Here is a 13,702-nt window from a genome sequence, read left to right as displayed (position 1 = left end):
GCAGAAGAGCAGTTCAAACAGACGGGATGCACATAGACAGGCTGTACCATAGCCGTTGGATGGATGCTCTCCCAGGATGGCTTGACGCTGCCTTCCCTTCCCCCGCTCTGTAACACACATCAAAACAAACATTTATGGCAAATCAGAGCTGACAGAAAAGTTGTTGCCAATAGCAACACCATTCAGGACTGTGTGAAACACACTGAGCAGTATTTTCACTTCAGCTTTCAGGATGACCCTGAACGTATCTGAGTTCTGTTATGGCCTAACTGCAATAACCCGAACCCCCGACCTGACGGTAATATTTCCCCAAACTTAGTCACCGCTTAGCTGAAAATTCCGTCATTTATATGGGACTTGTTTTTGAGTCTAGATAAAATTAAGTCAGTACAGACTCTCTCCCTCCCCAGCAGAAAACTATTTGTAGATTCAGTCTCCACAGAAGCTTTAGCAAACTCAGCAGCCGCCTACAGACTTCAGCCCTGGAGGCAGAATGCACAAAGCTACGTCTTCCTCCATCTTCAAACAGAAGCTTCATGATGCCAGGTGTGGGTCTTAACTCAAGAACAGAAGGTTGTTCATCTGACAGTGTGTACATAAAGAGGTTTGATCTGCCTTGATAAGAATCTGCTCTGAACGTGGAAGTGAGCAGATAATGATAAAAGATCCGGAACAGTGTTTTTATTTCAGTTTCATATTGTCTGCTGCTGTTTGGCCACCAGAACAGAAGAGGAACAAAAAACAACTGTAGTTGTTGTGGTTAGCATTGTTAGCTAACAGAGAGAAGAGGTTTCTGTATCATGGTTGTGTGTTCATTTAAGTAGTGCTCTGTCAGTGTGGTAATCTATCCGTTAGCCCTGTGATTGTAGTTCTATAAACAAAAAAGCAAATCCTTCCACAGTATTAAAATATACACAAACCTTAACAACAAAAATGATCAACACGCCAGACTGTAAAATGATGTGAGTTCTTCTGCTAATCCTTACAAACCAGTGTAGCTAACTAGCTCGCTAGCTAGCTCAGACCTGCTAACTGTGACAGACTGCACGAAGCTCGTGCAGTTTACAGCTGACATGGCGCATGCTCTCATGCCACATTGACATCTTCTTATGCTGTGAAAACTAGATTAAATACTGGAGCTCAAAATGAAGTACAGACAAGACAAAGCACACAGCAGGACCACAGAAACAGAAAACACTGATTGCGTCATTGTTTGAAGGAAAAACTAGAATATTTTCCAACAGATGCTGCTCAGAGTAATGTAGCTCATCTGCATCAATGGGTCTGTCTTCCTCTTCTTTTGTTCGTTGCTGTGGAGGCTTTTTCTTTAGTGTTTTTATTTCATTCATTTACATTTATGAGTATGAAAAATAGCCACCCCTCAGGTTTAACATTGTTTTAACCAGAGTTAAACCAAATTGTGATATTTTTATTTAATTTTATGCAACCTTTATTTAAACAGGAAATAAATGTATTCATTGAGTTTAAAAATCTGATTTACAAGAGTGCCCTGGCCACAACAGCAGCAGCACAAGAGAAATTACAACCATTTACAACATGCTACAAGGATACACATAACATTATAAGCAAAACACATAAAACATGAACTAAAACACTATCAATGTTAGAAGTTCCAAGAGAAACATTACCATGTTAAACAAAGCATCTAAATTCTGATTTACCTTTTGACAATAAATGTAAGATGTCTTTAAAAGCAGGTAGCGACCAGCTTATTTCAATTTAAGGACCTTTTTCAGGTCGTTCCAGGCAGAAGGAGCAACATTAAAAAAAAAAAACATTTTTTCTTGGTCTGTTCTGATCTTAGGAACAGTAAGAGGTCTAGTGATCGGAGATTATAGCTGGTTGGGTTATTCCACGATAAGTATATTTTAAGATACGAGGGAAGCAGACCCAGCAAAAATACAACAACAAACAAAATACAACAATGCTTCGGTCTACTGATTATGGCTGCTGGAGGAAACCTGTGTTGGTTCTTCTTCTATTGAATTTGGGGAGGACCTGGACCAAACCTTCCAACCCAGACTGCCTGGTGAAATTTCTACAGGGGATTCTGAACATCCACAGTCTCATCTAAATGCCCATTTATGCTCCCTTAAATAATTAGCAAAGTTTCAAATGTTGTCATACGTCGCCTTCCTCATACTTCCATACGACTTTTGCGTTGCTATGGTTGTTAAGTCAATTCCTCCACTAGTGGGCAGTGCTAAGTTCAGAGCTCACTCCTGTGACCCACGTCAGTTTCAGCCACCGTTTGGCAGTGGTCATGTGTCGCTATGAAGTTGTTTCCAACGGCCCAACACGCCCAAAACACTTGCAAATCCTTTCTTCTTCAGCTTGCATAATTTCTACAGTTATTGTCCTCGTCTTCATTCTTCTTCTGCTTTTTTGTTTCCTTCCTGATCCTCTTCTTCTCTGGTTTGTTCTTTCCCTGGTTGCATGTCAGCTATTCTGCTCAGTACTGCCCCGCGATAGCCGGTGGTATTGCTCTGTCTTCTGTGTCAAGCTACGCTCCCTGAAAACAGACCAAATTACTCATGTAACCGACGCAGGAAAGAGACAAAACAGTCTGTCCGTCTGCGTAGCTGTCTTCTGTGTCGAGCATAAACGGCCATCTTTTCCAACCTAGATGGACTTGTACTTATATATATATATATATATATATATATATATATATATATATATATATATATATATATATATATAGCACTTTTCCAGCCAGTTTGACCACTCAAAGTGCTTTTACACTACTTATCACATTCACACACACATTCACACCCCGATAGGCACATCGGGAGGCAACGTGGGGTTAAGTGTCTTGCCCAAGGACACTTCGGCATGTAGTCAGTGGAAGCCTGGAATCGATCCGCCTACCTTCCAGTCGAAGGTACTACAATGACATTAGGTGACTCTAGACATAGGGTTCGGTTCTTTAATGCAGTAACACACTGTTTCCCAGGTGCTACAGTTCCTGCTGCCCTCATTCCCAGTCTCTGTCAAGAGAATAATTATTCATGTTGGAACCAATGATGTAACCCATCGGGAGTCCGAGCACACAAAAACGGAATATAATTTTTGTTTTGATGTTTTAAAAAATACTGGAAAATCTATTTTTATCTCAGGTCCGATTCCTACCTTAGGTCGAGGGCTGACTGATTTAATAGACTTCTTAGCCTCAATACTTGCCTGCAGTCTGACAGCAGAACCCAAAACATTGGTTTTATTGATAAAATAATTATTTTAATGATTGATATTAGTTCTGGGATCATGCCTCTTTTTTTCAAAGGAATAGGATCCATCCAAACAGACGGGGTAGCCATATACTTGCTTCTAATCTACAGCATGCTACACAGTTTTATTCATTTAACGGACTACAAATTACATGCTCCATGTACGCTTTAGAAGCCTTTTCTTCTTTTTCTGTTCACTCCATAGCTCCCATTCCAGACTGTTCTACCTCTGATTCTCTCATGACATCATTCCCGGCTCAGGTTCCTGTTCTATTGTTACCCTCTTTGGAGGCTTGTTCATTGGGCACTTTTAAACAGGTTTTTAGGCCCAACTTTACAAATGTACCCCCTCTCTTTCCACTGATGATTATTGTCATATTCCTGTTATAATTTCTGTGAGACCTTAAGTCAAAGAATCTGGATTTTCTGATTGTAACTGAAACTTGACAAATGGTTATGGATCACACCTCCCTCACTGAACTGTGCCCTCAGAATTATTCCTTCATGACTGAACATCTTTAATTGTGTCTGTCTTATGTCCTCTCAATAATTAATAATTCTCTGTTGTCTGGATGTGTTCCTACATATTTTAAGCAGGTTGCTGTTCAACCACTTAAAGAAAAAAACAAAAAAAAAACACAACCTGGATCCTGCGCAGCCCTTTGCCATGTGAGTCCGGTTTCCGTCATTTGCATTCAGCTGAAACATCTCTGCTTAGAACTGGTAATGACATTTTGATGCAAAGTGATGCAGGAGATTGTTCTGTTGTGGTGCTACTTGATCCCAGCTCTGCTTTCGATACAGTAGATCATAATTTATTGATAGACTCAGGCAGTGAGTCAGAATATCAGGGACAGCTCTTGAATGGTTCTCATGCCTTTCTGGTTCTTTTTAGTGGGTGTTGGCGGTCTGACATTATCCTCTGAACACTTGTCTTCAGGTTCCTCAGGGCTCACTTCTGGGCCCAGTGCTTTTTGCCTTGTACATGCTTCCTCTGAGTCTTTCATAAGAGCTTTTGAAGGTGTAATTAGATCCGACGACTTGTTCAGCAAGTTAGTGATTCATCACCTCCAACCAAGCCAGTCAGATAAACAACCCTCAGTTTTGGTTCAGAAGAAAATCCTGACTGATTATATTGGAAGGGGAACTCCAAGCATAATAGAAAAACTAGATTATATTTCATATATTGTGCAGTAAAACCCACTGCACATAATCTTGGTGTCTCTATAAGTTGGGGTTTGAATCTGGACCAACATGTAAATAAGTTGGTTCGGTCCTATTTTTATCAGCTGAGAAATATCGCCAAGTTAAGTCTAGTTGTTACGTTAATGGAGATGAAAACGATAATTTCCGCCTTTTTTTCCTATTGTTTGGATGACTGTCATTCTCTTCTTACAGGTCTGAGCAGTTCATCTCTGAACCGCCTGCAGGTGGTTCAGAACGCAGCTGCCAGACTTTTCACAAAAACACACAGAAGGGCTCGTATCACTCCAGTATTGTGTTCGTTACACTGGCTCTTTGTCAGAGGTAAAAATCATTTTAAATTTTTAGTCCTTCCATATAGGGCCAGTCCCCAGCTGCTCCGCTGCAGCCTTTCCACAGCAGCAGGGATCTTAGATCTTCTGGTTAGGGTTTGCTGGTTGTCCCTCCATCAAGACCCAAGTGACTGCGTTTCAGGTTGTCGGTCCAAAAGTCTGGAAATCTGTGTGTTCTGTGGACGCTTTTAAAAAGCAGATTAAAACCTGTTTATTTTAACAGGCCTTTTAATAATTCTTATGATTTTTTTAATTTGACTTTTTATCTTTGTGTTTTATTTAATTTACTTTGCTCTAAATATTGCTTTTAAGTTATTTTAATCTTATAGTTGTTTTATGACTGTGTTTTTATTGTTGTGAAGCACTGTGACATAAAATAAATTTACTTTACTCACTTGTGAACAAGTCAGAATTAACGAACACGTGCATTGAAAACAGTGATGTGTGAGAGCTTTGTAGTTTGTTATGAAACTCAGAGCACCATGGTAAGCCGTGTCAAGGGCATGAAAGCAAGTATTTTTCCTCTTATATTGCTCTTGTTGAGGTCTATTAGCCTGCAGCTTACAAGCCTTTTTGACTACAAGAAACATTATAATACATCATTTCAGACATGAAACACCACTTCTTATACTAAGTTTCTGTCCTGTATGAAGCTTCAAAAACCTTTTTCCACAGGATATGTCAAGACACACAAAGCTTGTAGTCAAAGAATTATAATTATTAACGAATACGTTGGCATGTTTTGCCACATTTAGTTAATGTGCTCATGTTCAGCCATTTTTATCTTCATAACTGTGACGCGCTGAGCAAACACTCCGTGTCCGTCATTGCTTAAAGATTTCATCATGTTGAATAATTCTTGTCGGTAAGTCAATGAAGTGATTTTTTTCTCATGTGGATGTTGTGGATAGAGGGAGAAAATCAGAATACTTAAGTTTGACTTCAGTGTATTTGTTGGGAAATTCTTTTTAAATTTGGTTGCTCTAAAACTGAATTGAATTGATTGGATTTTTTTTAATTTATCTTTTTAGGCAAACCTTGTCTATTTCTTCCAGAAAAAAATAGTGAAAAAAGCTAAAAGCTATAGAATTTACATATAAATTAAAGAAATAAATACATGTGTTAATAATATATAATTAATAATTAATTAATTTCTAATAACTAAATATAAATGTGTTTAGTCAGAGACTTCTGCAAGACATAAATGCAAAATGGCCAGCACCCTCCAGAACAATATTTCTTTTATTTATAATAAATAAATAATTAATAAATAATTAATACATTCAAAAACATAAAGAAAAAAAACTCATTGCTCTCTAGAATTTACCGTATGCGATTAATGAGGTGTTTGAATTGAACTGAACTTAATTTATATTTAAACAAACCTTGTCTTTTTTTATATTATCAAACTTTATATTACATATTCAGTTTAATTTAATTTTATTATTTTGTGTTATATTTGATCCTTTTAGAGAACTCCTGTTTATTTCCAGGGAAGTTGCTGCATGTATCATGTTTCTGCATCTGCAGAACAGAACTCATCTATATATGAGTGTTAATGCAAGCATGTCAGCAGGATTGTGTAAAAACAATCCACCTCATGTTAAACCACATCCTACTTTTAGGTGTGCAGTTTTTGCATCTGTGCTGCTGCATCTGAAGAACGAGACCTTCTTTAGTTCAAAGAAATGAAGATTTTATTTAGATAATTAATTCTGATTCTTAAGTTTATGACAGAGAAATTAGAAGGAAACAGGAACCATTATAGTAAAAATATAAAAAGCAAAACTCCTGCTGAGTGTAAGAGTGAAAACAGCTGTGTGTGTGTGTGTGTGTGTGTGTGTGTATGTCCTACCTCGATGCAGCAGGAAGGGTTTGGTGTAATCCCAGCTGGTGTTGTCGTTGCGGACGACGTTCAGTCTGTTGGGCTGCAGGGGGCGACAGAGCACAGCACCTCTGGGTGGGTGTGTGTGCGTGGGCATGAGAATGAGAGTGCATGTGTGTGCGTGCACCTGAATGTGTGTTTGTTAGAGAATGTGTATGTCTGAGTGTGTGTGTGTGTTTACCCGAGCATATTCGATCTTAAGTGTGCAGCAGCCAGAGTAAATGTCGGCTCCGTTCAGAGCCAGCTTGGCCTTCTGAGCGTCCTCCACCGACTCAAACGTTAACCAGCTCGTTAAGGAAGAAGCAGCCAGCCAATCAGAGCACAGAAACAGCACTCACACAAAGTCTGATCTGGTTGTGATAAAACAGGTCCAGCTAGAATCTACCTCTACTTTCCTGCCCCCTTCTTCATCATCATCATCATTATCATCATCATCATCATCATCATGAGGCATCAGCAGCGATGAGAGGTAACTTTAAGAGGCTCAGCTGCAGCATAGAGACAGTAAAGGCTGAATCAGAAACACACAGACTGAGTCAGGATATTCCACCATGGCCTGGATGCCGTTTCGTTTGAAGATGACGATGCGCAGGACGTTACCGACGGGGTTACAGACGGTGTACAGCACATCCTGCCAGAAACAGAGCAGAACATAAAACTGCAGTTTCCATGACGATATTTGCTTTTAGTTTGGGTTCAGTTCAGAAAAACAGCACAAGCCGACCAATGTGCTTTACAGTCTGATAATAAGAGGTAACGTATAAAAACAACTTCAGAGATAAATGAAAGCACATTAAACAGATTTACATGAGTTCATACTTTTACTGCAGCAGAAAGCCAGACAGCAGAGCAGCGATGGTTTCAACATGCCTGCAGTCTGGCTGCTGCGTGTTTGGAAAGATAAACTGCTGTCGTTCAGATGGAAGTTCATGGTTTTTTTAAAAGATGAGCTGCGGTGGTTCATGTTTGCACTGAAACTCAATTTACACTGACGGAGGAAAAAATCATTTTACTTCTTTTAATTTATTCTGTCAAACTGACGGTTCAATGAAGTCAAATTCAGAAACATTTTTAATTTATTGCAAATTTCCAAACATGCCGCCCCTTAAGTTTGAATTTCCCAAAGATTTTTCTGATGAATTAGAACTTAAAATGGTCTTTATATGTCTCAGGACACACTTCAGGTTTATTACAAATATCAAGAGATATTTGTTTTTTGCATAAAAAAATGTAAAAATGTAATATATTATTTACATATTTATTCCATATGTACCACTTATCATTAGCAATGTGATTCAAAGAGTGATGAGTTATTTTGACCTATTAGAAATAAAGTTTGGATGTCTTAATTTAACCAGAAAATGCCGTTGAAATGCAGAAGGGCTGGAAATACCACGTGCATGAGCAAGTTTGGGCATGTAAAATCGGAGCATTGCACCTCATTTTGGACTGCAGGTGCACCTGTGCAAGTATGGAAAGAGCCGGGAACTTGCAGTGCTGCCAACTTACTGATTCTGTCGCTAAATTTAGTGAGTATACAGACTCTTCTAGCAACTCTCTCTCTTTGTTTAAAGTGACACATCTAGCAGGTTTTTTCTTCCAGCTGCAGATTCATCTCTGCACCCACACTGAAGATAAAACACACAAAGCTGCCGCTGGCTGATCCGCACTGGTTTACACAGTCAGATATTAATGTCTACTAATGTAGACAAGAACAATAAAAATGCTTCACTGTAACATTATGTAGACAGTTTTTTATTATTTTTTAAGGTCCATTCCTCCCTGAGTCTGACGACACAGACCAACCACAGGTCACAAGGTCATTTTAAGATTTTAAGTTTTAAATTGCCTTTTAAGTTTTTATCGCCTCGTCACTTTATCGCCTGCTGCTTATGTGTCCATAACAGAAATTTTATTAGAAAAAGTCAAATTGTAGATTAACTGAGTATTTACACAAGTTTGAGGTCTTAATTTTGTCTCTAAAACTTCCTTCCTCAAATTACAGACGATCTGAGACTTTACTCCTGCAGGGAAACCCAGCTGTTGGCCGAATTTCACCATCAGATATTCACCATCGGATATACAGAAAGAAGGCAGCGTCAAAGCTTTCATATTTATCCTGCTGATAAATATGAAATAAATCCTGAAATTTTTAATCCTCTTGGTCCATTTTATTTTATTATGTTTAAGTTGAGATTTACAAAAATATTTAACTGTTTCTGTATAAAAGTAGATTATCTGCTTTCATATAAATGAACTTTTAATCTAAAAATTTTTGAATCATCGTTAAATTTTGTGTGTAATAATGTGATTGATAATGATTAAAAATTGTGATCGTTGCTCAGCACTAATTATAAACCAAACCAGACTTAAAGGGAAATTGTGTAAGAATTGCTGCCAGCTAACGTTGGAATCGTGTATCTCATTCTAATGTATAGCACATTCTAGCCTCTCACTTTCTCCAACTCGTATTGCAACAACGGTAGCAGCTGTATCTCAGAAAGCCTCAACAACACAGATGAAAGCATTTCATCCGATCACAGTGTTCACTCTGTTACACACACAGAACTCACTTCTGAAGTTGAAGGTTAACTTTATTCACCGCCGCCTTATTCACAGTAACAGTATACATATGTGACCACCATGAAGCGCATGTATTAACCTGTAACAAACTCAGACGAAGAAGTTCCCTCTGGATCATAGTTGGTCAGGGGGAAAACATCTGGCGGACAGAAACTCACTCGGCGGGAAAGCATGTAGTTGGTGCTATTTGTCCCTTGCTGGTGACTGTAGTTTTAAAGCCCCAGTGTGTAAGAATTAGGCACATCAAGTGGTGCACTAATGTAATGCAAGCGACCGAGTAGTGCTCTACTGGAACCTCACCGTGATTAAAACACGACCAGAAACTGGTATTTGGTGTATTTTGTCTGACTAGAAGGAGGACAACTACCCCCACCCTCATTGACAAATCAGCTGAAATAAATAATGAAACACGAGGGAAAGCTCTTGGAAAATACGTCTGAAAGAAGAGCGAGGTCGTCTACTGGTATGACTTCTGTGAAGAGTAACAACAACTGAAAACTGTTGCAGCGGAGCTTTTCTACTGTAGGCTAACTAACAAATTAGCCGTTTCTGCCCTTTTATATAGCAAGTTACAGTAAATGTACGACTTAAAAAGAAGGATAAAGTAGTTGCTGGACTACCTACATTGTTTCTAACATAACACCAAAATAAACGTCACTGTTAGATTGAATTAACTCACCCATCCAGCCGAAAGCCTGCAACCTCCACATCAGCTTTGAAATCCCTCTCCTTCATCAATTGCCCAAAAAATCTAAAATTCTTCGCTTATGAGTCATAAAACATCAGCGATCACACATGTATACATGCAGACATCGATTTTGGCCAGAAAATGTTACACAATGTCTCTTTAAGAAACTAAACAAAAACCACTTCTATCTGTTTTAGTTTGTATAAGACTTTGTAAGATTAAATTAAAGTTTTAAAAAATTTGGTTGGGCACCTAAATTATTTTTGGATGAAGTCATTTTTGTGCATCAGCCCTGAGAAGTAACATATTTATCCCACTGGTTTTAGAAACAAAAGGTTAGAAACAAAACTAAATAAAATATGATCAACTATACAATATAAAGATCTGCAGTTTTAAATTAGAGATAAAACTTAAATGTTGATTTACAACAATTATTTCACGTTTCCGAATGTTATTTTTAGATATGAGAAGGACGAATGATCTGATCAAAAATGCTCTGACCTGATTATAAATAAATGTCCAACTGGAAAAATAGATAACAGACACATTTCCACCTCCCTGTCAGAAAAGTGGGATAGAAGAAATCTGAAAGGCAGGCAGGAAAGAATGTATCACGTAAGCAGAGGTTAAAGAGGAAGAAGTCCGAAGCTGAGCGAGCTGGACTCACGGTGGTGATGGGGTACAGCGGGTTCTGGATGGACAGCAGCAGGACCTTGTTCTTGCTGCTGGGGTCATCTGCGTTGGTCGGCCTGGTGATTCTCTGGCTGGTGGAGAAGTTGAAGAATGCCTGCTGATCGGCGATGTAGACGGGCTCACGGGCTCCACGCGTCACGCAGCGCTCGGCGCTCTCCACGCTGTCGAACTCAACCAGAGCCTGGCGCTTAAACGGCATCATCATCACATAGCTGCCAACAGAGCAGACAGAGTGGATGTGACAGGACGCCGCACTCAGGTCTGATGTCAGTCACACACACACACACACACACACACACACACACACACACATATATACACTACCGTTCAAAAGTTTGGGGTCACTTCCCTATTGAATCCCATGGCAAAGTGATATATATATATATATATATATATATATATATATATATATATATATGCAGTTAGATGCACATACCTGGGGCTCTAGAAAGACTCCAAGCATGGCCCACCTGACTAAGAAAATACACAAGCAAAATAGAAGCCAGGAATAAATGTTCTCCAGTGAAGCAGCTAGAGTGTGCGCCCAAGTGTCAGTTTAAAGCTGGATTTATACTTGTGTGGTGTCTGCCTAAGGTCGGTTACGGCATCACCGCCATAAGTTCCACGTAGGTCCGCGGAGGCTTAATACACACCTTTTACGTGGAAGTACTTCCTTGTGATTGGTCGCTTTGTGATTACGTGTTTCCGGATTTCTGGAGCTTCTTGCCAAATTTGTGTGGTTACCACAGAAGAGAAACTGCAACACAACGCTGTAACAATACGTTCGAGTGCGTCAGCTTCGCCGGCCTTACCATACGCAGACGCAGCACGAGTATAAATCCAGCTTTATACCACACAAGCCGACCCACCAAGGCTGGAGACGGAGCAATACTGGAAAAGCATATGGGAGAAGGAAGCATCGGTTTGTAAAAGATTTAAGAGCGATCCACGACACCCTTCCTGAACAAGGTTCAGCAACAATCATAGTGGCAGAAAGTAAAAAGAAAAGAAGAAAAGGAAAATGCTGGAGTCTTAAGAGATAAGAATAAATTATTTTCAGGTGTTTTTATCAAACTGCCTATCATTTAACTGATATTAAAGATGTGGTGTGCTACATTCTACATTTATTCATTATTGGTAGCAAAAAGTATATTAATTGTGTTTGTAAAATCTGATATGTTAGATCATATGAGGACATCTCTGATTTGATCACAAAGCGTGCAGGAACCACCTGTCTTTAAAAGAAAAAAAAAACAAAACAATGAGGGCAGTGTTTGCATAACCCTCATTCACTGTCAGCGTACGTCTGACACACCCTCCATTTCTGCCTCCTCTCCCTTCACACGCTCCCTTTGAGTCTTTCTAAAAACCGGAGGTCAGCTTCTCCATGCCAACAGCCAGCAGGGTCCACTTCTTCATATACTTGCACACACACACACACAAAAAAAAGCATCATGTGTCATGTGTGTGACTTCTGATTGGTCACAAAGACAGAAAAAAAGGGACCAGAGGAAGTTGTGACAGCATGTAGCAAGACTAGATTAGACACAGGAAGCTGCTCATTGTGGTAAAAACGTGTCAGATTATTGTATCAGCAGGAACTCATCAGAAGCACAGAATGAGGTAAATCTAACATTCAGAACAATACAGTGAATGACTGAATCCAGCACCTACCTGAACATCAACCACCCAGCTCAGCCTGGGCTCTTGTTTCATCTTCGTCATCACTTTTAAATCATGTGACGGTAAAGGACTGTGTGTGCTGGTAAAACTACTGTCAGATTACAGTTTTAAAAAGTTCATTTTTACCAGATGTTTCCAAATTTGTCCAGCGCCTCCACCAGGTCGGCCTCCACCACGGCATCACATAGTCCTCGGACGTGGACCACCGGAGACGGGGGGATGCGGTGGCTGTCCTCCACACCGTCCTGAAGGGAGAACAAACTTGTCATGTTGCAGAGCTGCTCTGCAGAGCTGCAATCAGGATGATCTCCTACACCTGTCCTGATTGTCATTTCCCTCACCTGCTCCCTCCCCTACTTAAACTCTCTTCACTCCCTGCTTCCCTGCCAGATGGTCACCAGTACTTACCTTGTGATATCCAGTTATTTCTAGTTCCAGACTTCCTTGTCATCGACCCTGTCACGTCCGTGGATATTCTTTTGCCTGACCCCTGCCGGATCCCTTCAAGTGCCTGCCTGGATTGACCCTTGCCCGCATGACCACGGAATAGCCTGTCCCTCTGGATAAGTACTGCACTGAGCCTCACTGTGAATGAACGTTGCCTGCCCTGACTACGTCTTTTGGATTTGTGGACTAAACTTCCTGTCTGAAGTTCATTTCAGGAATTCTCTCTCACAGACCTGGGATTGCCTGACTCCGCCAGCTAACCAGAACTGGTTTCACTCCCTCCATCCCCTGGTCCTCAATAAACCTTATTCTTTTCAAATCCATTTGTCCTACGTGTGGCTGAATTTCCGGGTCTTCAGGAGCAAACCTGACAAAACTGGACTCAGAGAGAAAGCAACCAGGTGACTGGCTGCTGGGCTCATGAAGCCGGACACCAGTGACACATCGCTAACCTTTTGACACTGCAGACAATTTTCACTTCTTCTCTTTAGTTTATATTTGGCCGCTGGAAGACTAGTATGTTTTTTAACTGATGATAAATGTTTATTTCCAATATCTTGTTGAGCAGAAAGCAAATCTAAACTAGCAGAATTTTATAGTCCAAAATGTTCAGGGAAAAAAATCCTCTTAAAGTCATCAGCTTATTGAAACCTTGAAGGGAAATATGACCATTAAAAAAATATTTATCTAATTATATAATAATAATAACAAGAATTTTTACATAATTATCATTCATTAGTTTATTTTCTATACTATTTAGTACTTTAGGGGGAGATAATTATTCCTATTTTAATTTGAAAACATGTTAAAAATTTTGGGTCATTTTTAAATTTTTATTTTTTTCTTTCTGGGATCTGTCAGGGAAATAATTCAACTGTAATTAATCCTGTAGACCAAGTAACATCTCTGAATATTAACGAATACTTGCTGTGACTCTGCC

General features: G+C 39.6%; 1 protein-coding gene across 1 annotated transcript in view; it reads right to left on the bottom strand.

The window, feature by feature from the left end:
- LOC121638354 (heterogeneous nuclear ribonucleoprotein L-like) overlaps window positions 1-13,702 on the bottom strand; it is a 42,156-nt gene that overhangs the window by 7,849 nt on the left and 20,605 nt on the right. Inside the window, exons 2-7 of the mRNA XM_041983085.1 lie at window positions 12,442-12,560; window positions 10,607-10,844; window positions 7,214-7,299; window positions 6,850-6,946; window positions 6,639-6,711; window positions 48-107 (exon numbers count right to left, since the gene is read on the bottom strand). Of these exons, the coding sequence (XP_041839019.1) occupies window positions 48-107; window positions 6,639-6,711; window positions 6,850-6,946; window positions 7,214-7,299; window positions 10,607-10,844; window positions 12,442-12,560 (673 nt within the window). The remainder of the gene's footprint in view (window positions 1-47; window positions 108-6,638; window positions 6,712-6,849; window positions 6,947-7,213; window positions 7,300-10,606; window positions 10,845-12,441; window positions 12,561-13,702) is intronic.

The sequence above is a fragment of the Melanotaenia boesemani genome, chromosome 4, assembly GCF_017639745.1.
Source record: "Melanotaenia boesemani isolate fMelBoe1 chromosome 4, fMelBoe1.pri, whole genome shotgun sequence".
NCBI lineage: Eukaryota > Metazoa > Chordata > Actinopteri > Atheriniformes > Melanotaeniidae > Melanotaenia > Melanotaenia boesemani.
Note: the sequence above shows the minus strand (reverse complement) of the source record. Positions and strands in the feature narration are given on the sequence as shown.